Genomic DNA, 26,021 nt, shown 5'->3' with positions numbered 1-26,021 from the left:
AACTGCAGGAGAGTTTTCAGAGCCAGAAAAAGTTGTGCTTATGTTGAACAACTGCTGGTCTACTTTGAATTCATAAGCACAGTGAACCTTGTAATGGATATTCCCCCTCTTTGCTTTGGGTTCTAGGAAGCTCAGAGCCCAAGCCCCCAATTACGTAAAAAGAGTGAATTTTCTAATTCTAAATACAAGTAGCAAAGTTCCTTTTAAGGAACCTTGAAGGCTTGAGGGAAGTGAAGCCCCAGGGGGGGAATCTGGACTTGAAGCAAGTGAAATGAAGAGGTGGGTACAGGTGTTTGGGAAGGGAGGCAAAAAGCCAATGAGGAGGGGGCTGGAGACCAGAGAAGGGAGGGGAGACAGCAGAACAGCATGGTGAGGGACAATTAGAGAAAGTGAGTCACTGAGAAATCCCCCATGAGGTTAAAAGCAAGGGTTTCGAATATCTTATGTTGCTGTAGTCCTAAGGCATGAGCCACTTCCATTGTCTTGAACCTTCAGCTACTCATATATTTTAGGGCCAGTGGAATTTCAGAGAATGAAGGGATCAGGGAGAGTCTGGTCAGGGGTCATGTGATACAGAAAAGAATCAGCGTATGCTTGAAGTGAGATGATTCACAAACTGCAACTCAGAGCCAGCAGGAGCTCAGATCCTGGGGGAATATTAGTCACTGCCCCTCCAACTTCCCTGACACATTAGAGGAAGCTCGGGTTCACTTGCATCTTAAATTAGGGGTAATCATTAGGGGTAATCACTTGATTACCTCATATGGCACTTAAATAAAATTCTATTTTAACAACTATTGTTCTCTAATTCAGAAATCATAAACTGTTGGCCCTCGTAGCCACCTGGTTCAACCCCTCACGTCCCAGCAGAGACCGAGGCATGGAAAGGCGAAGTTCCTTATCCCGGATCACCGTCTCAGTTTCTTCAGCTATAAAATAAGAGCTTTGGACTTCAGATTTTGTAAATCTTAACTCGCAAGTAAGATCATAAATTCCACTAGGGCAAGGGTCACATGAAATAACTGGGATTTCCGTAACATTTAATGAATAATGGATGGTGGTGGAAAGGTGACAGAAATTGACCCTTGAGAAGAAAGGGGGCGATAAACTAACAGCTTACCCTCCTCCTTCTAGAAACACCTTTCTCCTCTTGCTGCACATGGAGTGCTTAACTCTCGGCTCTTAAGGAGACTACCCGTCAATAGGGTGGTACGCTGAGGATAAGTGAGTTGTTCCTGCTATTACTGATGCTTCTGAAGCGCAACCTAATTAGTGTTTACGATTCTTTAACTCCTCTTCTGTTTAAATGTTCAAGAGCTTTTCTCTGAGATGAGAGAGACAATAACCTACCAGGGAAGAAAATACTTCCTGGTCCTCAACATTGAAGTTGGAACAAAGGCAATATTAACTCATAACCATTTGTGGAGGGTTTGAAACTCAACCCCAACACTTCCTCTGAATTCATCAGACTCTATTAAATAAACATTAAAGTTTTAAGTATCATGATTTGGCCAGCAACCATAGGAAGACTTCTCCATTTTTTAAATATTAAAAAAACTGGGTTTTGAAAAAGCACAAAAACTTCTTTTTCCTACTTTGAATAAACAGGAAATAGAAGGTAATGGTGAGTTAACCGCATAAACTAATATTTAACATTTCTTATGCTAATCTGGCAAAGAGCCTCTGTGTGGTTTATTAAAATTTGCATTTTGCGTATAGACCTGAAAGGGAAAAATTTTAATGTATGTATCTATAAAAATAATTATACGTACTTTTTGTTAAAGAAAAATAGGCTGAATTCCCCTTTCTTTTTCTCTAGCAACCTCAGAAGTGGAGTGTACAAAAGGCAATGCTGGGGAGAAGCTTCTTGTTTTGGAAGATTTAACTCAATTTAAATTCCTTGCTGTATAAATGGGTAATTTCAGGAATGAAGCTCTCCAACAAGAGCTGTGTGCGCCCTCTGCTGGCGATCAGAGGGCGAAGGAAAGCATTTCCAATTCAGCGATTCTGGGCAGAAGTGCTGCCAGCAAGGAAGAGAGAAAGGGAGACTCCAAAAGGTTAAATCACTCTTCCGCTAGAAAATAGGAACACAGCACAGTGGGGTTTTTCTTTGTGATAATCTTCCTTAAACACCTTATCTGTAGCTCAAAAAACTTTTTTTTGAGCAAAGCTGATCTATAAATGGACAGGTTCGGCTTTAAGAAAGGCTTGGTTTCTCTCATTTTGGTGAGCTCTGTCAGAAAGGGCAAAGGTTCCTGACAGGCTTGACCTGAGAATCAAAAAATCTAGTATTTATTCTAAGGTTCTGTACAAATGCATTACTTTCTGGTCTCCTTCTCAGGGAAATAAGTCCCATGAGGCCAGAGGCTGTATCACCTTCAGCATAGCATCCTCAGCCCCTGAACCCAATGTCTGGCCTGTAACAGGGGTGTAATAAATGTCTGCCAAATGAATGACTAGCTGTGAAGGAGACTCTGGATTCAAGGTGCCTGTGCTGCTGACTTAGATATTGAACACAGGCAAGACAGTTTTCCCTAGTCATGGCTGGAACCTCTCCCATGACAAGGCTGAGAGCTTTTGAAGAGCTCTTTAAAGAGCTTATGAAGGCCATCCTTACTCAGTTTGTGAAGGGAACGCCTTCATGAATGTAGCACCATGTGGCTCAGTGGCTGCCCTAGAAGGGGTTAGTAACATCCAAGTCATCTAAGAGCTATGAATCACTTCACAGGTTACACTATGCCTTCACAGTTGATCTCAATCGTCCTTCGAAATGATCATTGCTCCTCTTCTACAGAGGTAGCCCTGAGCCTGGCAAAGGTGGACCGCTGCTTTCATGGCAATCAAGTCATAAGACAAAAATGCACACATGGCTTCTGTCCCCCAGTCCGGAGCTTTTCCCCACCTCCTCCTAATCTCCGTAAGATTTAATGGTCCCCTCCCGTTCTCCGAGTTGGTTGAGGCTAAAATTAGAGGGGGCAGTCACAGCTTTTAAAGATCAGCCTAGTAAGTCATATCACGGACATCTTCTCTTATTACTGGTGACAGCCAGGTGATGGGAATTACAAAGGCTGGACTGGCCAGGCTGCCTGCACCAACTGGGTGAACAGCCCTGTAAATGGCTTTCTCTTCCCTGGTCGCTGTCCAGGACATTTACACACCGACTTGCGTCGTCATGCAAGTTTGCTCAGGGCGAGACTGTGGGACACCTCCCCAGAAAGCAGACTGAAAAACACCTGCGCTGGGTCAGCGGTCAAAGAGATTTATACGTTAGGACCGGAGTGACCCCTAGTCAGGGTGTGCTAGTGACTTGGTTGGTCTGTTTGATTTCTGGGAAAGCAAACAAAAGCCCAGCAGCCAAATGTTTGCTTAGGTCCTGGCTTCGCTGGGAGAACAAACCCGTGAGGAGCGTGAGGGTGGGAGGAGTTGCTTCGTGCCTTCGTACAGGACGTTCCTCATGTTGACCTTTTATTCCTCATCTGCCAAACAACACCTCTATGCAGCCAGCAAGACCCAGAGCCAATGCCAGCTTTCCTGACATCCCCCTTCCAAAGCACCCCGGGCTTACTCATCTCAGAGCCCTTATCACCCTGAATTTTAACTGTTTACATGTCAATTCCCCCCAGTGACTCAGTTCTTTAAGAACAGGGACCGTGTCCTTCATCTCTGTATGAAAGAAAAACGTTGGCTATTACATTTAGTCCCAGAAGCCCAGAGTACAGTCCAGGGGCTTTTAAAGTTTTTGACACAACCTACAGTAATAAATACATTTTATATCATGATCCAGAAGGAAATTTATGTGTTTATATATATAAACGTGTATTTATATACCTATGCATATACATACAGTATTTTTGTTTGCTTGTTTGTTTTCGGCTGTGTTGGGTCTTCGTTGCTGCGCCCGGGCTTCCTTTAGTTGCGGTGAGAGGGGGCTACTCTTCGTTGCGGTGCACAGGCTTCTCATTGCGGTGGCTTCTCTTGTTGCAGAGCATGGGTTCTAGGTGCGCGGGCTTCAGTAGTTGTGGCTCGTGGGCTCTAGAGCGCAGGCTCAGCAGTTGTGGCGCACGGGCTTAGTTGCTCCGTGACATGTGGGATCTTCCCAGACCAGGGCTCGAACCCATGTCCCCAGCAACGGCAGGTGGATTCGTAACCACTGTGCCACCGGGGAAGTCCCTACATGTAGTTTTTAATAAAACTAAAACAAAACTTTACAAAATAAGACTATACGGAGTGCTAATATCTGGGATATTTTTTTCTAGTTCATTCTCTATTATTTTTCCAAATGTTTATTGTGATGCACTAATTTGATTTTAATGAATGAATGTCAACTTGCAGTTTGAGAACTATTAGTGTAGTTGATTTCATCTTACTCCCCTTCCCCGCCTCCACCTCCATCTTCTGTCATTATTTATTGAATGCTTCACCCTGGTGGAGGAGTAAGGAGTTCTGATTGGGGGATGCAGCAGGGAAGAGAGAGATGGAGCACAGATGGAGCATGGAGGAAACAGTGTTCTCTGTATTCCCCTTTCAGCCCCTCGGATTTGGGTTTGAGTTCCTATAAGTAGAATGGAGTGTTTGAAATTAACTAGAGAAATCTTATAAAACTTCAGGCACAAGTAAGGCTGCTTCAGGGTCTAGATCAGGAATCTGTACATTACAACCTTTGGGCCAAATCAACCTGTTCACCTGTTTTTGTAAATAAAGTTTTATTGGAACAGAGCCACACACATTAATTTGCATATTGTATAGGGCTGCTTTCCCTATAACTGCAGACTTGAATAGATCAAGATCCTATGACCGGGACCTCCCTGGTGGTCCAGTGGTAAAGAATCTGCCTTCCAATGCAGGGGACTTGGGTTCGATCCCTGGTCAGGGAACTACGATCCCACATTCCATGTGGCAGCTAAGCCCATGCACCACAGCTATTGAGCTCCGCGCCTAAATGAGAGAGCCCACATGTCGCAAACTACAGAGCCCACACGTTCTGGAGCCTGCGCGCCACAACTAGAAAAAAAGACAACCCGCACGCCACAACGAGAGAGAAGCCCGTGCGCCGCCACAAAAGATCCTGCATGCCACATCTAAGACCCGATGCAGCCAAAACAATAAAGACAATAAATTTTAAAAATAAGTAAATTTTTTTTTTTTAAAAAGATCCTATGACCTGCAAAGTCAAAAATATTTACCATCTGGTCCTTTTGCAGGAAACGTTTGCTGACCCCTGGTGAGGAGCGTGAGGGTGGGAGGAGGTGAAAGTAGAAAGTAAGAAAGTGTTTTCTACTTCTCCTGGAGGAAACTGGCATGGCTCTGAGGCGTCCAAGGCAGAACGCTGGCCATGGGGAGTATCTTTCTCCAGACAGGCCACGTCATTCTTCCCCCAGCATTTGCCAGCTGTGGACATGGACCACCAGCAGCACAGCCTGAGCAGGAGAAGCTGAGCAGGGTGGATTCTGAGTGGGGACCACTGCTGCAGGCTGCAGTACTGCCTTTGGAAGTACCGGGGAGCACTAGATGTATCACTGCGACTGCAGAGATGAGGACCTGTAAGCCAGCTGACACAGGGCTTCATTTGCATTCGTGCCGGGAGTAGGAAAGGTACTTGGAGGATGCTAAACAAATGTTTGCTGAATATTTCTTAACTGAGAAAGGAATTGGTGGCATGCAGTGTAGAAACTGAGTTTTATCACAACCCCTCTGGAAGACAATGCCAGTAGTAAAGAGCCTGGATGCCTGCAGCCCAGAACTGCAATCCTCTCTCTTACTTAGAGCTCAAGATATCTCTTCTCAGCTGCTTTGGCAACTAATATCAATCAATAAATATTGTGTGCTTATCAAGTGCCAAGCATTTATTCTAGGTCCTTTATATGTAGCGATTCACTTGTATTCTTTTGATAGGAAATTCTATTTTAATCTCATTTTACAAATAAGGAGGCAGACACAGAGAGGTTATGTAACTTGCCCAAGGAGAAACAGCTAGTAAGTAGCAGAGCGGGATTTTGAAAATGGCATGATCTTTGTAGAAAAAAAAAATTGGATGTTGAGATTATCAGAGCTGCTGTCTTGTTCGCTGAATGCAGTGAGTTTTCTTTTTTCATTTTGCTGTCACCTAAGAATTTATTCATTCATTTAACAAATCTTTAGTAGTGTGCCCTGTGTCTTTTCTGTTTTGTCTGCAAGAGGTGGGCATGTTAGTCGAGTCAGTAAGAGGTAGGAAGCCTGCTGAGGCTTCTGAAACAGATTTTCCCCCATGAAAACTCCACTCACAGGCACAGGCAGAGTAGAAAGATGGATGTGACCAGGATACCTGATAGTGCTGTAGAGCCACCACTTCCTCCTGCAAGTGCCCACCTTTGAGTTTCTTCTTTGTGAAATTAATAAACCCCTATTTTTAAAACCATTTTTTAGTCAGATGTTCTGTCAATCAGACAGTCTCCAGCCCATTATCCTGTTATAGTGCCTTCATAGCTCTGATTGCTATCAGAAAGTATCTCATTCATTGATTAGTTTCCTTATCTTCCTGTACCCCCACACTTCCTCTTCTAGAACATAAACTCCCAGAACAGGATTCTAACCTCTGCTATTCACTGCTCTGTGCCCAGAGCCTAGACCATGTCTGGCCAAAGGGTTGGGGAATCCAGATATAAACCCAAGAGGCTCACAGTTCAGTGGGGAAACAAAAAGTGTTACCATAAATGTCATCTCAGAGGTAAAATCACAGAAGACTAATGTGCTCAGGGACTGTGCCTTACAAAGCTGTTGTGGGCCATCTGGTCTCAGCTCCTTCCCCTGGCATCCACCCCCCCTCTTCCTCCCCACCAAACAAAATTGCATAGGTCAAAGTAGAAAACCTATCGTTTGAAAGCTTGTTTTAAAAAGAAATTCCTGTTTTTAAAAGAGGTTGAAACCAGGAAATCCTGTTTTAAAAGTAGGCTTATGTTTTTCTTCGCTGTTATGCAAATGTAAGCAAGGGCCATTGCCTTGGGTGGGCTGGGGTGTAACCAAATGCAGACGTTCTCAGACGCTGTGACCTTCATTCTGGGTGGAGGTAGATGGCACTGTTTTTTGGGAGAGCCCGGTCTCCACAGAATTTGTTGCTTCCTTGGAGCCTGGGTGACTGATGCTGGCTGCTAGGGGAGCTAAGTGTGCTGCCTTCTGGGAACAGTTATTTGGAGAAAGGATGTGCAGGTCTGACCCTCCCCGCCTGCTTACAGGAACAGAGCTGGACTTGGCCTTCTTGATGCAGCCTGGACTGGCCTATTAGTGGCCTTCAGGACAGAATGTCTAGAACTTGTAAGCAGGTTAGAATGTTGTGATGTGAATGTCCTGTGATAATTGAACAATTGGAAATGTCTCGGAAATGGACCAATACTGTGTTATTTACAACCAAGTAAACAAAAATGTACTGGTGTTGGACTCTCTGCCGTGATGTGACTGTCATTGCATGTTGGGGGAATGGGGAGGAAGGAGTCTCCCTTGTGAGAAGCAGAAATGTCCACTGTCAGTAATCCTAGGAAGAGAGAAATCTTGAGATGAGAAATGAAGACTAGAGAAAGGAGCCTCAGACCAGAGTGAGGAGGAAACGCCTTCTCTCTCTCGGGTAGGGGAAGGCAAACTTTTTTTTTTACAAACATCCAAATAATAGATATTTTAGGCTTTTCAGGCTATACATACAGTTGCTCTCGTAATTACTCAGTTCTACCATCACAGCAGGAAAGCAACCACAGACAGTTCACAAATGAATGGCCGTGGCTATGCTCCAATAAAACTTTACAAAATGGGCAGCAGGCCAAATTTGGCTCCTGGGTCGTAGTTTGTCAACTTCTGTTTTAGAGTCTCGGGGTGACGGGCATAGGACCCAGAAAGGGTGGCCGTGCCACATGGAGGTATGCTAACTCCAAGTAGATAAGTAGATGCTTGGCCAAAAGCTATGCCAACAGGCTACCTTCCAGGACCCTCTACGGATGTGGGCTCTGAGATACTTGTTTCTTTCTTTCTTTTTTTCTTTTTTGGCCACACAGCGTGCCTTGTGGGATCTTAGTTCCCTGACCAGGGATTGAATCCAGGCCCTCAGCAGTGAAAGTGTGGAGTCCTCACCGCTGGACTACCAGGGAATTCCCAAAGATACTTGTTTCTAGGCAAAAGTGACAGCTGTTCTCTGCCCCTGGGTGGTGGTAGCACCAGTAGACCCCAGAGGAGGACATGGTCCCCAGAGAAGGCAAGAAGTGAAGAACAGGGGAAGCCTGTTCCTGGGAAAGAAGAAGGCCTCAGGGCCCCCAGGAAATGAGGAGTGAATAACTGCAGACACTTCTCTGTAGGCATGTGTGGGCTTCAGCCATCATAACTGGGATATTCAAGGAAAATGAGGTATTCTTCTGTAATCATAGGCAGTGAAGACTAGACATGCCTGTTTGTCATGCTGGAGTCCTCATAACACCAGCACACATGGGGAGCACAGAGTAGGTGGTCAACCAATGGTTCCTAGGCAGACTGACCACCCCAACCCTGCCCTAGATGAACCATTGGGCCCCAGCCATTAGCCTCGACTCAGAACAATGACCAGGGCAGTTAGAACCAAGGATTGGAGTCAACTGGGCAAGCCAGAGGAATTGCTTTAATGGCGATCCCAAGGTATCATACAGATGTGCTCAGCTTCCGCCCCACCAGGGAGAAAAGCCCTTCGTTGTTGGCCATGTTGGAAGAATAACTTAGGGAGATCACTTCAAACTGTTCAATGGTGTAGCCGGCCTCCCTCACGGCAGCCTCCACTGCCTCCCGGCCCAGGCAGAGGCTGGAGAACCTCTGCTCGCCGATCATGTAGTAGCTGCTCTTCAGAGCATCCACGAGCACCAGGAAGCCCCCCGGCTTCAGCAGGCTGCCGAGGTTCCTGAGGGCCGTGCGGTAGGCAGGGAGGTCCGGGCAGGCGGCGTCCAGGCACAGCGTGCTGAGAAGGCAGTCGGCCGGGGGCAGCGGAACAGCCCCCAGCGGCCAGCTCTGCGTCACGTCACACTTCAGGACCTGCTTGATCGCCCGCCGCAACTTCTCCTCCTTCTCTGGCCCCTTGACTCTGAAATACACAAACCAACAGAGATCGCTGTCTACCCCACTCATGGGCACCCCAGATCTCTTAGGTCAGGAATGGAAATGGCAGTGTTGTCCCAAAGGTTATAACCTTAGGGCCATCCCTGTTGTAAAAACAGATAAAGAAGAAATGAGGGACCATTTTGGTATCTGAATGTGACCATATTACCTTGTGCTGGGTTAAATCTTTTGACAAAGTAAATAATAATATGGACATGATAATAAAAATACCTAGTTGCCTGCTTCTACAGTGGACTGCCCCCATGAAATTCTTCTTCTTCTACTGCTTAGAATAGTGCCTAGATCATTTACTATTGTTGTTATTATTATTATTATTACCCTCGTCCCCTCTGCCAAACTGTAAGGTAGTGACCGTTTGGCCACATATATCAAGCAATAATGGGTTTAAATGCAGAAATGGTATTTTTGTAGTAGCTGCTGATCAATAGGAGGTCATCCATGGACATTCGTAGAAACTGTTGATCATGTCACACAACTGTGGCCAGGGCCTTTCTAGAAAGATGAAAACTCCTTGTTTCCATTCTCAGGCTCCAAAAGATATTGCAGATAGGGAGTATGTTTCCTGATGGAGATAGTTTTCTTGGTAGCCTTGCTAGGAATCCTATCCTTTTCTGCCAAATCAATGGGGTTTCTTGAGAGAAAATTTGTTAATGACAGAAGGAGAAAAGGCAAGGGCAGGAGATGGAATCCAGTGCCTCAGATCCTTTTGGAATTTATTAGTGGAGGAATAAAGGAACAAACTAACCAATGAACGAAATTAAATAAACACACAGAGTGAGCAAGAGAAACTGGAGAAAGGGAACAGACAAAGGAAAAGAAGTAGCAGAAAATCAGAGAGGTAAGACAAAGAGAGGAATCACTGAGTTAATCAAAGAGAGTTAAGAGAGTTAATCGCTAAGTTAATCAACAAAGCACCAGGGTTGCAAATCCAGGCTTATGTGCAAGGAACACACAGTCGCTGGCTCCAGAAGAAGACAGCCACTCAGGCAACGATGCTTGATAGAGAGAACAGAGGATGGCCCAACATCAGAGCAAGTAAGAGAGATTTATACTGGGACCATTTCTGGTCATGAGGAAAAGTTGATTGTTTAAAGAAAACTTGGAGATTTACCTCCAGGTAGAATGATTTGAGATAATAGCAATTCGCTGTGGACATCCTATTTAAATATTTAGTTAAAATCTTAAGCCTAGTGTGTATAATCAGTTATTTACAAACATCCTTTAATTGTGTTATAATTTTCCATTTAAGAAGCTTAATAAGCATATGAAAAGATGCTTAATATCGCTGACATCAGAGAAATGAAAATCAAACCATGAGATACCACTTCACACCAACTAGGATGGTTATAATAAAACAGACAGATAATAACTAAGTGTTGGCAAGGACGTGGAGAAACTGGGACCTACATACACTGCTGGTGAGATGGTAAAATGGTCCAGCTACTTCGGAAAACAGTCTGGAAGTTCCAAAAAAAAAAAAAAAAAAAGGTTTAACATAGAGATTTAACATGACCCAGGAATTCTGGGTTTTTTTTAAACATCTTTACTGGTGTATAATTGCTTTACAATGGTGTGTTACTTTCTGCTTTATAACAAAGTGAATCAGCTATACATACACATATATCCCCATATCTCCTCCCTCTTGCGTCTCCCTCCCACCCTCCCTATCCCACCCCTCTAGGTGATCACAAAGCACCCAGCTGATCTCCCTGTGCCATGCGGCTGCTTCCCACTAGCTATCTGTTTTACATTTTGGTAGTGTATATATGTCCATGCCACTCTCTCACTTTGTCCCAGCTTACCCTTCCCCCTCTCCGTGTCCTCAAGACTATTCTCTAGTAGGTCCGTGTCTTTATTCCTGTCTTACTCCTAGGTTCTTCATAACCATTTTTTTAACTTAGATTCCATATATATGTGTTAGCATACGGTATTTGTGTTTCTCTTTCTGACTTTACTTCACTCTGTATGGCAGACTCTATGACCCAGGAATTCTAATCATAGGATTATACCCAAGAGAAATGAAAACGTGGGTCCACACAAAAACTTGTCCGTGAGTATTTATAGCAGCATTATTCATAATAGCCAAAAGATGGAAACAACCCAAATGTCCAACAAATTATGAATAGATAAATAAAATGTGGTCTATCCATACAATGGAATATTATTCAGTAATAAAAAGGAACAAACAACTGACACAGGCTACATCATGGAAGAACCTTGAAAACATAATGCTCAGTGACAGAAGCCAGACACAAAAGGCCACATATTGTATGATTCCATTTATATGATATATCTAGAAAAGACAAATCTGTAGAGACCGAAAGCAGACCAGTGGTTGCTAGGGGCTGAGAGGACTGGGAGAAAGGAGAATGACTGCTTATGGGTATAGGGTTTCTTTGGGGAGTTATGAAATGTTCTACAATCGTGCTGAGGATCACACAATTCTGTGAACATACTAAGAACTACTGAATGGCACACTTTACATGGGTGAATCGTATGTTATGTGAATTTTATCTCAATAAAGCTGTTCTATTAAAAGAGAGAGAGAGAGGACTTCCCTGCTGGCACAGTGGTTAAGAATCTGCTTGCCAATGCAGGGGACACGGGTTTGATCCCTGGTCCGGGAAGATCCCACATACCGCGAAGAAACTAAGCCCGTGCGCCACAACTACTGAGCCTGCCCTCTAGAGTCCGTGAGCCACAACTACTGAAGCCAGCATGCATAGAGCCGGTGCTCAGCAACAAATGAAGCCACTGCAATGAGAAGCCCGTGCACCACAACAAAGAGTAGCCCCTGCTCGCCGCAACTAGAGAAAGCCCTCTCGCAGCAACGAAGACCCAGTGCAGCCAATAAATAAATAAATAAATTTTTTTTAAAATGCCAACCAAAATATTTTTAAAAAAAGAGAGAGGGGGGAAAAAAAAAGCTTTGCAAGATATTACTTTCAGGGAATTCCTACCAACCAATAAACTGGGAGATACAGGGAATAATAATTGCCTTTGACTGGGTCTACCTGTTCCCCTTCCTGGGATAGAAATGGTAGTAGGGTGACAAATTTGTCCCAGTTGTCTGGATTTTTCTGGTTTTTGCACTGAAAATCCCATGTCCTGGGAACCCCTCTCAGTCCTGGACAAACTGGGAGGGTTAGTCGTTCTAAAATTAGGGAAATCAGTTACAAAGCTTCCACCCTGCCTGACAGAACATGCATAATTTGACAGATCATTTTAAGAATAAAAAATAATAATTCAGCATTATGAAAGTCTGTGTGAAACATGGCTTTGAAGAGGTAAATTAATCTAGAATAGAAAAAATTCAAATAACCTATCCTCACCTATGGATACCTTAAGTGTACACAAAAAGCTAAACAAGTGACAATGTAGCGTTCTTTTGAATGTGTCCAAAGATGATGCTGTCTCTTGGGAACATTATGGTAATGTGTATTTAAGTGATTACATCAGAGGCCGGTTGGACTTCTGGGCCCTACTGTGTACGAAGCTATTTTAAAAACACAAGTTGCCACAGAACTAGTACTTGCCAGTCAGATGATGATGGAAATTGTTCCCAAACTGTGAGACACACTGTGAAGTCTGGAAAGCTGGCAGAGAAGATGCCAATTTGAGAGGGAAATTTGTTAGAAACCCCCACTGTCATGGATACCTGCTTGTCTTCGGATGTACTACAAACATTGGTGAACTCTGTTGCCAAGGCAGCCGTGTAAAGATTACACCTCAGGGCTCCTTGGGGCCTGTGATACACCTGCAACGAAATGGACTCACCTGGAGACACAGGCAATTACCACTCAGCTTCATGTTTAGCTCAAGGGGTAGGGAATAAATACACACCAGAAAAATGTTATGCAGTTTTACAGAAGGCTAAACACCGTGTGGCCGTTTCTCTAGCTCTAAAGATCTAGCCTTTCAAAGGAATCAATACGCCAAAAAAAAAGGAGCCACATTCTCTGTAAATATGCTGTCTATAAAAGCCTGAAGGAACTGGGGAGGGAGACGGGGAGGAAAGGACAGAGTGGGGCTCCCGGGAAGAGCACACTTTGTAAGGTTGTTTTTCCAGACCCCATAGGTAGTTATCCTGAGATTTAAAGCAGGATCTTCCTGCCCTGACGCTGCAAGGCAGGTGGTGAATCAGAATCCCCTGGACAAGCTTTTTGCCATTACACTTACCTCCCCAAGCCCCATCCCCAGAGGTTCCAGCAGGCCCTCCTGAGGGAAAACCATCAAGACGTGTAAAGGAAATGAAAAGCTGAATAAGCTTGGATGTCAACGTGAGAATTGTAAGAGCAAAAGAACCCATCACTGGTGAACCTTTGATACAGGCCACAGCTGGGTGACACTAGGAGGCAGCGTCTGGAAAGCAAAATGCATACGGTCACTTCTTTTATAAATATTTTTTGACCTTCTATTGTGTGCCAGGAAGAGCACCGGGCAGTGGAGACCTAAGGTGGGTCAATGAGAAACAAATCCTATCCTCGTGGAGACTACAGTCTGGTGTGGGAGGAAGACATAATCCAATGATCATCCACAAAACTGAAACATTAAAGCTGTGATGAATGCCAGGCAGGAGGGGCACATGGCGCTACGAGAAGAATACTGGGAGCTCGACTCAGTGTAGAAGCATCAGGGATAGCTCTTCCGGAAAGGAGTCAGGTGAACAGAGAAACAGAGGATAAATAAGTAGGAGTGAACTGGACCAAAGAGAGTAGGGAGGGAGGAGGATACTCCAGTCAGAGGACACAGCAAGAGCAAAGGCCCTTTGGTGGGAAGAAACATGGAGAGGAGAATGCCAGTGTGGCTGAACCTCAGAAAATGAAACAGGGCATGGCAGAACGGGAGGCAAAAAGGTAAGCTCCCACCAGTTGACATGGAAGCTGCTAGTCTGAGGACCACAAGGCAGGTGCCAGACTAGACAGGGCTTCGTGGACCGTGTTAAGAATTTTGTTTTTTATCCTAAAAGCCATGGGGAGATATTAAGGGGGTGCTAAGGAAAGGAGTGATATGATCAGATTTATACTTTGAGGCAATCAATTTGGGACAAAACTGGAGACGCGAGGCCAGTTAGGAAGGAGAGGTTGGTAGCCTGGACCAAGAAAACAGCTTGCATGGAAAATACTGGAAGAAATATACTGGTTTAAGAGGAACTCAGGAAGTGAAGTGGACAGAACTTGCTGCTGGTCATGAAACATGACTGACAGGGAGATGACAGGACTGACTTCCAGGTTTCTGGCTTCTCCAGTTAATTATATGATGGTGCCATTCAAGGAGACAAGAATGCCAGAGATAAAGCAGATTGGGGGAAGATCATGGCTCTATTTTGGGCACATTAAGTTTGAGATGCTTTGACACACAGGTATAGAAATGTTTACCATTTGAAGAAATGGACAGTTGAAGGGTTTTCAACCTGTCCCGTTAATTTCCCCCAAGAGATAATGCAGTGAGAGCCCGCATTCAAGAGGGAGGCATCCTTGTAAAAGGCAGAAGCTTCTCCTAGCCATCCCTGAGACAATCATCATGACCACCAAGATCGCGAGTTTGAGAAAGAATATCAATCTTTTACAAGACTTGGGAATACAGAGATGCTGTATTGTTCACTAGTTCACAGAACAAATCTGGCACAGGTATGTCTATTGGGGGCCCTAGACAAACATCTTTTTCAATAGATATGAAAATCTTTGTTTGGAAAGCATTTATTTCAGAGAACCTCCACCTCTACAGGTGCTCAAACTTTCTCCTGTCAGGTACACGGAGGTAAGTGGGGGAGCTGCTGTCTGTAGAGGCAACCAGGAGGGGCTCCAACCTCCCCAGACCCCTCCTGGCTGCCCCAAGGGCCGAGGGATGAGGAGAACCTTCAGAGCACACCTCTAACACATCCCACCAGTGTGTCCTGACATACCTGTTGGGGAGCTCCGTTCCAAACACCAGTGCTTCTCAAACTGTAAAATGCATACAGTTCCCTGCAGATCTTGTTAAAATGCAGATTCTGATTCTGTAGGTAGGCCTGAGAGTCTGCGTTCCTAATAAGTTCCCAGAAGATATGGAAGCTGCTCGGCTGTGGACCACAAGGCAACGTGTTCCAGGTTCCAGGTGCCAGAGGTAAATTAATGCTGTTTCTAGGATTTCTTGAGGTAACGCTCATTTTCCTTGGTTCGTTCTTGAGTAGTTAGTTATATCTTAGTATTTGACTTGATGAATATGTATAGTGTGAGATAAGAATTTGGTACCAGTGTCTTACAACGTTTCGGATAATTGTAAAAATGAGTGGTATCTAAATGTCTGAGTCACACTCCAGAGGGACAGGAAGAACAGGAGACAGCTCAAATTGTCTTTGGCAGCAGTCAGCATAAGAAATAGCTTCAGATAAAGAAGAAATAATCTCAAGGAAAATAGGTTGTGTGTTGATAGTGGAACTTGAAGATGCAAGAAAGACATTAGTTGAATGGGATCGCTATCATTCTCAAAACAGTTGAAGCCACAGGATCTAGCAGAGGGATAAGGGTGAGAATGCAGAATTTTACCACCAAAAATACAGTTCCTTAGTCTGACAGAGTGACTGGGGAGGGACAGTGTCTCAGGAGCAATTGTTACGAGCTGACGATTCTCGCTTGAGATAAGTAATGCTTTCGGTATCCTGCTAGATGTTAAGGGTTCATTTCTGAATAAGATGGGAAGGCTTGTGATAGCTAGGGAAATTGAGAACAAAGTTCTAAAAGCCTCTTGATGCATGATTTGGACCTTGGAAAGATGTGCTGTCTGACAACGACTAAGAACTTTTTGATAAACTTTCCCTGATATTCTATAAGTCCTGGGAAATTCCTTATTTAATAATTTTGAATACTGTCTAAATCCTCATCACTACAGTTTTCTTCTAGTTAATGTCAATTTCATTCTGTGAAATCACATAGTACATTTTAAAAGTTTGAAATTACTGTTATCTTGAAGAACATATCTGAAGTTTGAAGGATCTAGCCAGCATGAAATTCTAAGTAAGGGGTTTACAGTTTAAAACGGCGTGTGAAAATAGCCTCTCTTGATTTCTTACTTAATGTGGGGGAAAAACATGGAGCACTGTTTAAGCAATATTAAACAATTTTACAATGTTGCTCATGAGTAAGGGCACCAAAAATACTTTCCCAATATTCATGGGCATAGAAAATATGTCACTTTTGTGTTCTTCTTGAAAAAGGTCCAAAGACCTATTCGGTTGACTATGACATGAATCGGTATTAAAAACTCAACAACTAAAATAATCATATAAAATGAGCATAAAATACATCCACATAATTGCAAATATGATTACAAACTGAAAGCATATGATGTTCAAAGAAAATATAAAAATAATACTTTAAATTACAATATTCGGATTTAAAATCTCGAAGTTTAACAATAAACACTGGGAAGGAAGATGCCAGAAGGATTTTGGGTGTCAAAAATTGTTAAATTCCTCATATTACGAGGAAGAAAAGAATTATTGATTCTTACCTGATATTGATAAGTTGAGAGAATTTGTTTCCAGCAGAAATACATTATACAAAAACACTAAAAGAAGTTCTCCAGGTGAAGGGAAATGATGTCAGATAGAAGCCTAGATCTGCAGAAAGGAGTGAAGAATACTAGACAGGACAGATTTGTGGATAAACACAGAAGACTTTATATATATTAATTGAAAATACTGATGACTGATGTGAATATACTTAAAACTACAAAACTGTACACTTAAAGAATTAAGGTGATAAATTTTATGATGTGTGTTTTCTTAGCCAAAATTAAAAATAAAACAATAAAGCAAATAAAAGCACTACTGACTGCTTAAAGCAAAAATTATAACAGTGTATTATAATGTTATAGTTTATACAGAATAAATATATGACAACAAGTGTATAAGGGGCAGGAGAGTGGGTTAAAGGAATTACACTGTTGTAATATCTTACATTGTTCATGAGATGTTGCAAATATATTATGTAATTTCTAGAAAAATCATGCACGTGCGTGCACATACACACACACTAAACACAAAAGAGGTCAACAGAGGAGATAAAAGTCAATAGAGGAGATAAAGGCATATTAACAATGTGTATAATTATACTATATAAATGGAAAAACAAAAATTATTTCATTCACCAACAAGAAGCAGGACAAAGGTACAAATGAACACCAAACAGATGAGACAAATAGAAAATATATACCAAGATGGTAGATTTAGACTCAGCCATACAATATCACTAATTACATTAAATGTAAATTGAGTAAACAATCCAGTTAAAAGGTAGAAATTGTCAAGTTGGATTGAAAAGCAAGACCTACTACATGTTATTTGAAAAAAATTCATTTTAAATATAAAAACATGGACAGGTTGAAAACAAAAAGGTAGAAAAAACTATACCATGTATATTATTTATCTATTGTTACATAATTAATTACCCCCAAACTTAGCAATTTAAAATGATAGACATTCATCTCACAGTTTCTGCCGGTCAGATACTTGGGAACAGATTAGCTGAGTGTCTCTGGTGCCAGGTTCCTCATGGCACTGCAGTGTTGGCCACTCTCAGAGTTGTCCAGTGTCATCTGAAGGCCCACCTGGGGGTAAATTTGCTTCCAAAATCACTCCTTAGGACAAGTAAGTGAGTGTAAGAGAGAGCACCTAATAGGGAAGCTGTAGTCTCTTTGTATCCTAATCTCAGAATTGATGTCCCATCATTCTACAGCACCATATTTATTAGAATCCAGTCATTAAATCCAATGGAAATTCATGGGGAGAGAATTAAGCAAGAGCATGAATACATGAAGTGAAGATTAGTGGGGACCACCTTAGAGGCCCCTACCACCTTATGCCATCACCAAGAATAAGAAGGCTGGTGTGGCCATATTAATATCAAAGTCGACTTCAAAACAAAGTGTATTACTGGAGGTAAAGGGAGATATAATGATAAAATAGTCAATTCATCAAGAAGATATAACAACCCTAAAAGTGTATGCTGCTAATAACAAAGCTTCAAAATACATGAAGCAAATGTTGACAGAACTATGAGGAGCAAGAGCTGAATCCACAATCATAATTTGAGATTTTTAACATCTCTCTCCCAGTAATTGTTAGAATAAGTAAACAAAAAATCATGCAGAGAATTTGAACAATATTATCAATCTACCTGACTGAATTAATATTTATAGAAAAGACACCAACAACTGGACAATATACATTCTTTTCAATGTAGAGCACATAGAATGTTCACCAAACAAATCATATGCTGGGTCACAAAATAAAACTCTTGAAATTTAATCGCAAACCAGTAACAATATCTAGAAAAAAAATCCCAACAATTTTGGAAATTAAGCAACACAATTACAAATAATTTATGGTCAAAGAAGAAATCACAAAGAAAATTAGAATATATGCTGAATTGGATAATAACAAAAATATGACACATCAAAAATCATGGGATGCAGCTAAAAGAGTGCTGAAGCAAAGTGTGAGAATAAATGACCTAAGCTTCTATCTCAAGAAGCTAGAAAAAGAATAGCATATTAAAACTAAAGTAAGTGGAAGACAGAAAATAAGAAAAATAGGAGCAGAAATCAATGGAATACACAATGGACAAATGAGAAAATCAACAAAGCCAAAAGCTGGTTCTTTGAAAAGATTAATAAAATGTATCAATCTCTAACAAGATCAATCAAGATTAAAAGAAAAAGACAAATTGCCAATTTTAACAATGAAAGAGGGACAATCACCAAAGATCCTACAGACATTAAAAGAATAATAAAGGGATATTGTAAAAAAACCTTTATGACAATAAAGTTGACAACCAAGATGTAAAGGACAAATTCCTTGAAAAATAGTACTTATCAAAACAGACAAAAGAAGAAATAGACAATCCAAATAGTCATTAAAGGAATACTCTTCTTAATAAAAAACCTCCTCACACAGGAAGAAACCTTCAGGTTCAGATAGCTTCACTGGTGAATTCTATCAATCATTTAAGGAAGAAATAATACAAACTCCTTCAAAAAATAGGGGAGGAAGAAACACTTCCAAATTAGTATATGAATTAGCATCATGCTGATATCAAAATCTGCCAAGTGTATAACAGGAAAATAAATTTATAGCTCAATATCCCTCGTAAATATAGATGCAAATATCCTTAACAAAATATTGGCAAATCACATCCAGTAATACATAAAAAGATTACTACTTCATGACCAAGGGGGTTATGCCAGTTTGGTTTAAATAGCAAAAATCATCCAACATAATTCATGTTCTCAGAATATGGAGAAACATCACGTGGCCATCTCAGTAAATACAAAAAAATTTTTTGACAAAAAAACTTTAACATTTGATTAAAACCCCCCCAAGAAACTAGAAATACAAGGGAACTTAGTCTGATAAAGAATTTCTATGAAAAACCTATAAATAATGTCATTCTTAATGATGAATCATTGAACATTTTTTCCTAAGATATGGAAATAGGCACAAATGTTTGTTCTTATCATTTTTGTTCAACATTGTTTTGGTGGTGCTAGTCAATGTAATAGGGCATTAAAAAATAAATAAAGGCATAAAGTTGAAATAGAAGAAGTAAAAGTATTTTTGTTTATAGATCATATAAGAATGTACATAGAAAATACTATGGAATCTACCAAAAATGATTAAAATTAATTAGTGCGATATTTTGTAATAAACTATAATGGAAAAGGATAGAAAAAAGAATATAGATATATACATATATATGTTAAATGAATCACTTTGCTGTATACCTGAAACCAACACAAGTATTGTAAATCAACTATATTTCAGTATAAAAAATAAAATAAAAAATGAAATTAGTGAAGTCAGCAAGATCTAATATACAAAAAATCAATTGTACATCTATATACTAGCAAATGAAACTAATAAAATGAAATAGAAATGAAATTTAAAAGATACAATCAACAGTGGCATTAAAAAACATGAAACACAGGGACATTTTAACAAAATATATGCAAAATATGAGAACTGAGAGAAACTGAAGTCCTAATTAAATGTAGAGATAAACCATGTTCATGGACTGGAGATGCAATATATCCATTCTCCTAAATTGATTTGTAAGTTGAAAGAAATTACAATAAAATCTCAGTAAACTTTTTTTGAAGAAATTTACAAGTTTATTCTAAAAGTAATGGCCCTAAATTTGCCAAAATATCTTGCAAAGAAAAAAGTTGGAGGACTCAAACTATCTGATTTCAATACTTACTATCCCTGGTAAAGGGAATACAAGACCAACAAAACCCAATGGAAGTTTAGTGACTCCACATGATACCAAAAAGGTTAATTGGGAACACAAGGTAAAACTTCTAGTTTATTCATACTTCTGTACTATAAGGAATTGTACCACCAATGAGTCATCTTGGTAACTTATATTTGACAATCCACATTTACTACCAATAAGACAATGTAGCAACAGTATGTAAGAAAATGAATATACAGTTTAGAATACTCCTAATAAGCTAAAGTCAGCAGACCTTTAAAAGAAAATGGGAGGGTTAAAGACATAGAAGCAGACTTTAGAGAAATTTTCAGAAGAGAACTTGACTCAGGAATAAACGAAGGTTGGTAAATAGATGGGAATCAAATATAAGTGCAAGTATAGAAAAATGAATTGACCATCAATCACTCCAGAAGAACATGGAGGTAGGCATACTCCTGAGGGACATGTTGAGACCACATGATTTTATATTTATACTTGGGATTCAGGAATGGTACCTCAATGGTACCTCAATACCCCTGTTGTTCGAGTTCAGAAACATGGGAGTCATCCTTGATACTTCCCTTTCCTCATTCCCACTAACCAATCACTACCAACTCTTATTCATTCTCTCTCAAAAATTCATCTTAAAATCTTCTGTCTCTCTCCATCACCTAAGCCACCATCATCTCTCCCTTCTGCATCTCTTGTTCTCTAAACCTCCAATCCATTCTCTACACAATAGCCAGAGAGCTCTTTGTAAATGTAACTTGGGTCACATCACTCTCCTAGTTATACCTCTGATGTCTTCTTGTTACACTTGAAGTCCACAAGCATTAACCTGGCCTTGAAGGCCCTAAATGATTTGGCATGTGCCTGCCTTCCCTGATGTGAGCTCTAGGAGACAAGGGACCTCCTCTGCTAAACACTAGAACACCAAAGTGGTCTTTTTGTGCCATTTACAAAGGAGTCTCTGGGGTCTTGGCAATATTCACAGCAGCAAAGCCATGATGCTCCAGGCACTGATGGTCTGCTGGGCTGTAGAATGGGAGGCACATCAGGACAAGGGAATAACAAAGTGAAGTGCTCTGACTCTTCACCTCTGGCTGGTAGTCTATTGCCAATTTCTTGCATGGGGAGAAATTAGTAATTTAAACAAACTTTGTTTGCATAAATTTACTTATAGATAGGGTACTATAAGATTTTTTTTTTTTTTGCGGTATGCGGGCCTCTCACTTTTGTGGCCTCTCCCGTTGCGGAGCACAGGCTCCGGATGCGCAGGCTCAGCGGCCATGGCTCACGGGCTTAGTTGCTCCGCGGCATGTGGGATCTTCCCGGACTAGGGCACGAACCCGTGTCTCCTGCATCGGCAGGCGGATTCTCAACCACTGCGCCACCAGGGAAGCCCAAGATTTTGATCATTAGTTGTCAATATGTAAAGCCCTAATTTTATGGATGGTGAGTAACAAATTCTTTTCAAATAATTCCTTTATGCTGCTAATCTCAGTTTAAAAACCTAGTCAGGGCTTCCCTGGTGGCGCAGTGGTTGAGAATCCGCCTGCCGATGCAGGGGATACGGGTTCGTGCCCCGGTCCGGGAAGATCCCACGTGCCGCGGAGCGGCTGGGCCTGTGAGCCATGGCCGCCGAGCCTGCGCGTCCGGAGCCTGTGCTCCGCAACGGGAGAGGCCACAACAGTGAGAGGCCCGCGTACCACACAAAAAAAAAAAACCTAGTCAGATTTTTGTTATATCTGGTGGTGTCAGCATTAGCCACTTTCACAGCAGAGATCTATGCATTTGGATGGCTAGCAACAGAGTGTCACTAGGGCGGCAAGCCCTGACCTGAAACCTTCTAGCGAGGAGCTGGTTTGGCCTCTTACTTAAAAGTTTTCCTAAAACAAGGTCCTACAGTATCTGGCCTGCACACTGCTTCCATACACAGGCCTGGAGTGGTTTTGTGACCACTCATCTTGACTCAGTAACCAACGCTTCCGTTTTTTCAGCTATGTCTTCTGCAGTTCTGGTGCACGTACACACACACACACACACACACACACACGCACGCGCGTGTGCACAACACGCATGTGCTTCACTCTCGTTCTCTCTCTCTAGTTCTCTCTTTCTCCATTTGGATTTCTCTTTGGTCCCTCTCTCTCCGTTTCCTTTGCTTTTCAACTTGGACTCTAAGGATAATTTTTGGTTCTGAGAAATGAACTGGCACCCAGGTACCCTAAGAAAACCAGGAAGCAGACCCGAGTTTCTCTACCTGTTCCCTTCAAGCTCACACACATAGGTCACCACTGGGGACCAGTCAAAGGCGCCTGGCTCCTTCTTCAGCCACTTCTCCAGCTCCTGCAGGTTCTGCTCAGTATAGTCAGTGGCGATGATCTCCTTGAAGGATTCACAAGCAGAGAGGAGTTGATAAATGGTGGGGCCAGAGCCAATGTCTATCAGGAGGTCTCCCTTCACACCATCTGGTTTAGAGGAGGGAATGAGGAAGGGAGTCAGGCATCATATGGTGGCAGATAGAGCTGATTTGCACTCTGTTTGCCAGGACTATGCCGGGGAGCCCCAAGAAGAGCCCCAAAGACAGACCATCTCTCTAGTCACCCCTCTTCCCTCAATGTCTCTTTTTAAAACAGTTTTTACTTTCCGTTCCCCATTCAAGGGTGGAGCATGTTGCTGGTATATTTTTAGCTCTAGGAGGAGGAAAAAAAAGATCTGTATCTGGTGTACAGACCCCTGATCCAGAAAGACTGCTACATAGATAATGTAGAAACTATTAAGGAATGCTTTGAGAGAAAGTTAAAATTTTTTAAAAATTGAGTTTCTATAATGTCTTTCTCCAAAAAGCATCCAGTTCTTCAAAAAGCATCCTCCCTTCATGGGAGGTCTTTATCTCATGCACATTCACAACATTCCTTTGAGTTAGGGATAGAATAATTAGTAGAATCTCCATTTCTTTATTTTTTTTTTTTAAGATTTTTTTTTTTTTTGATGTGGACCATTTTTAAAGTCTTTATTGAATTAGTTACAGCATTGCTTCTGTTTTATGTTTTGGTTTTTTGGCCATGAGACATGTGGGATCTTAGCTCCCCAATCAGGGATCGAACTCACACCCCCTGCACTGGAAGGCAAAGTCTTCAAAGTCTGAAACCACTGGACCATCAGGGAAGTCCCTAGAATCTCCATTTCTTTTCTTTTCTTTCTTTTTCTTTTTTTTTTTTTTTTTTTTTTTTGCTGTACGTGGGCCTCTCACTGCCGTGGCCTCTCCCGTTGTGGGGCACAGGCTCCAGATGCGCAGGCTCAGCGGCCATGTCTCATGGGCCCAGCCGCTCCGCGGCGTGTGGGATCTTCCCGGACCGGGGCACGAACCCGTGTCCCCTGCATTGGCAGGCGGACTCTCAACCACTGCGCCACCAGGGAAGCCCTCCATTTCGTAAGTGAAATGTCTGGCTAGTGACCTAGCAAATCAATGTAGAATCAAGGACAGAACTCCAGTTTGGGGATTACCCTCTTGCAGGGCCAAAGGAGATAATGGATATAAAAGCACTTTGTAAACTGTAAAATATCCACCCCAATGTTAGTTTTTACCCTAGTTAAATGAATGGGTGATGCCAAAAGGGCTGTCAAATAACAATGATTAGACACAAAAGAGTCATGCCCTGAGACTCTCTCTCTATGACTGACATTTGGAGGGGAGACACACAGAAAACAGACAAACTTACCTAGGCAAAATATCTTGAAAAGATTTTTCAGAAGATGCCTAAGAATCTGTTTTTCTGCAGAGTGTCTGGACCCAAAGTTATAATATTTTTCTAGATAAGTCTGAGGGTTAAAATGACTCAGATAAGTGTCCTTGGAGGTGAAGCCAGATTCCATTGTGTCTCACTCCTGTGCCAACAATCCACTGCCCTCCTCCTCTCCCCTCCAGAAGCCAGGGAGGCACCGTGCAGAAATTGTCTTCCTGAGTCTCTGGCTAACAATATTTCTTCCATCAGTTTAGCCCATCCCTTAGAGGTAGATGTTTAGTTAAACACTAACTGAGAGGAATATGCCAAAAATGTTTTAGCAGTTCTAGGAAGTGATGAAGTTCCTGGGGAAGGGAGCCTAAAAGAAGGGGGAAGGGGAAGGGGGAGGGCTATGAGCTGTATGCAACGCTCCACCAAGGGGTGAAGTTCAGCTGCAAGGGATTAGAGACAAGAAGACTTGCCTGGGCTCACCAGGGACGTTATTTTTTTTTTTTTTTTTTTTTTTTTTTTTTTTTTTTTTTTTGCGTTATGCGGGCCTCTCACTGTTGTGGCCTCTCCCATTGCGGAGCACAGGCTCCGGACGCGCAGGCCTAGCGGCCATGGCTCACGGGCTTAGTTGCTCCGCGGCATGTGGGATCTTCCCGGACCAGGGCACGAACCCGTGTCTCCTGCATCAGCAGGCGGATTCTCAACCACTGCGCCACCAGGGAAGCCCACCAGGGACGTTATTTAACTCATAGAAGAACCTCTAGGTTCAGACAGACAGCTCACCTTCCCATGGCACCATCATTCTTCTTGCAGTGATTCTCCCAGGAAAGAGAGTCACAAATAATGGTTTAAATTTAAACAACTTAAGAAAGAAAAGAAAAGAAAAAGAAAAAAGGGAAAGATGAGGAGAGGAAATGTGCTCGGGGCTAAGGTATGTTGGCTAGAGAAGGCATCTCAGATGAAGTCTGGAAAGAGAGTAAAAGAGCAATTTTTAAAAACTAGATCAATTAACTCTCTCCTTGTACTCCGCACACCCCTTCATCCCCTCTCTGTAGTCTGCAGCTTCACCATCCCCCCCAGTGCCATTTCTCGGCAACTGGCAAGCACCTCCTCCCCAGCCCCCAACTCTTTCATGTCAATCCATATCCTGACAGTTCTTTCAAAGTGACCTTTAAGCCCTGTACTTCCTTTGAGAATTCCTTAAGTTCCTGATTCTGAACTCATACTGCCCTTAGAATTAGTTCAACTAGCCAAGCACTTGATTTTGTGGTGTCATGTATTTGTTCCTGGTTTGGTTTTCTTTTTGCACTACGCGGGCCTCTGACTGTTGCAGCCTCTCCCGTTGCGGAGTGCAGGCTCCGGACGCGCAGGCTCAGTGGCCATGGCTCACGGGCCCAGCCGCTCCACGGCACGTGGGATCTTCCCGGACCGGGGCACGAACCCGTGTCCCCTGCATCGGCAGGTGGACTCTCAACCACTGCACCACCAGGGAAGCCCTGTTCCTGGTTTTGTCTGTGTCAATTTTACTTCCCAAACTAAATTTTACAGCATGATGCACTAAAAAACCACCTCCTTTAGTTCAAGGGCCATGGCTCAGTCCTCTTTATAACCCCTACTGCACATCACTGGGGGGTCTACCTAATAGGTGTTCAAAACACTGAGCGATTAGTTGATTGTTGTCATATTATACCAAATGCGATTGCAGCAAATGCATAGTATTCCATGGGTGATGACTTAGTAAGGGCCCATTTGGTTACAAGGCAAAGAGACTCACGCAAAGAAGCTCAGGGAATTATTAATAGGAGACTATAATGGAAATAAATTTCAGGGTATCTAACTGGGTCTCATGGACCAAAAAAATCATTAGGCAGCTAATCTCTCTCTCTTTCTTCCCCTTCATTTTCTTCATCATCTTCTTCTTCCTCCTCCTCTTCTTCCTTTCTTCTTCTTCTTC

The 26,021-nt window shown here is 42.3% G+C and overlaps 1 protein-coding gene across 1 annotated transcript; it reads right to left on the bottom strand.

The window, feature by feature from the left end:
• Positions 1 to 8,589: 8,589 nt before the first annotated feature.
• LOC131760256 (nicotinamide N-methyltransferase) lies at positions 8,590 to 24,366 on the bottom strand. Its single transcript, XM_059070204.2, has 3 exons — positions 24,056 to 24,366; positions 22,594 to 22,801; positions 8,590 to 9,061 (listed from the first exon to the last, which is right to left on the bottom strand). The coding sequence occupies exons 1-3, from the start codon at positions 24,207 to 24,209 to the stop codon at positions 8,629 to 8,631; spliced, it is 795 nt and encodes a 264-aa protein (XP_058926187.1). The 5' UTR covers positions 24,210 to 24,366; the 3' UTR covers positions 8,590 to 8,628.
• Positions 24,367 to 26,021: the final 1,655 nt, after the last annotated feature.

Source organism: Kogia breviceps, chromosome 7 (genome assembly GCF_026419965.1).
Source record: "Kogia breviceps isolate mKogBre1 chromosome 7, mKogBre1 haplotype 1, whole genome shotgun sequence".
NCBI lineage: Eukaryota > Metazoa > Chordata > Mammalia > Artiodactyla > Physeteridae > Kogia > Kogia breviceps.
This window is presented reverse-complemented; position numbering and strand designations above follow the sequence as displayed.

Coding starts and splice junctions, on each gene's coding strand:
- LOC131760256 (XM_059070204.2), bottom strand. CDS start 24,209: ATGGAATCTGGCTTCACCTCCAAGGACACTTATCTGAGTCATTTTAAC. Junction 22,802..24,055: donor TTTCAAGATATTTTGCCTAG/GTAAGTTTGTCT, acceptor CCTCTAAACCAG/ATGGTGTGAAGGGAGACCTC. Junction 9,062..22,593: donor TGTGAGCTTGAAGGGAACAG/GTAGAGAAACTC, acceptor TGTGTATTTCAG/AGTCAAGGGGCCAGAGAAGG.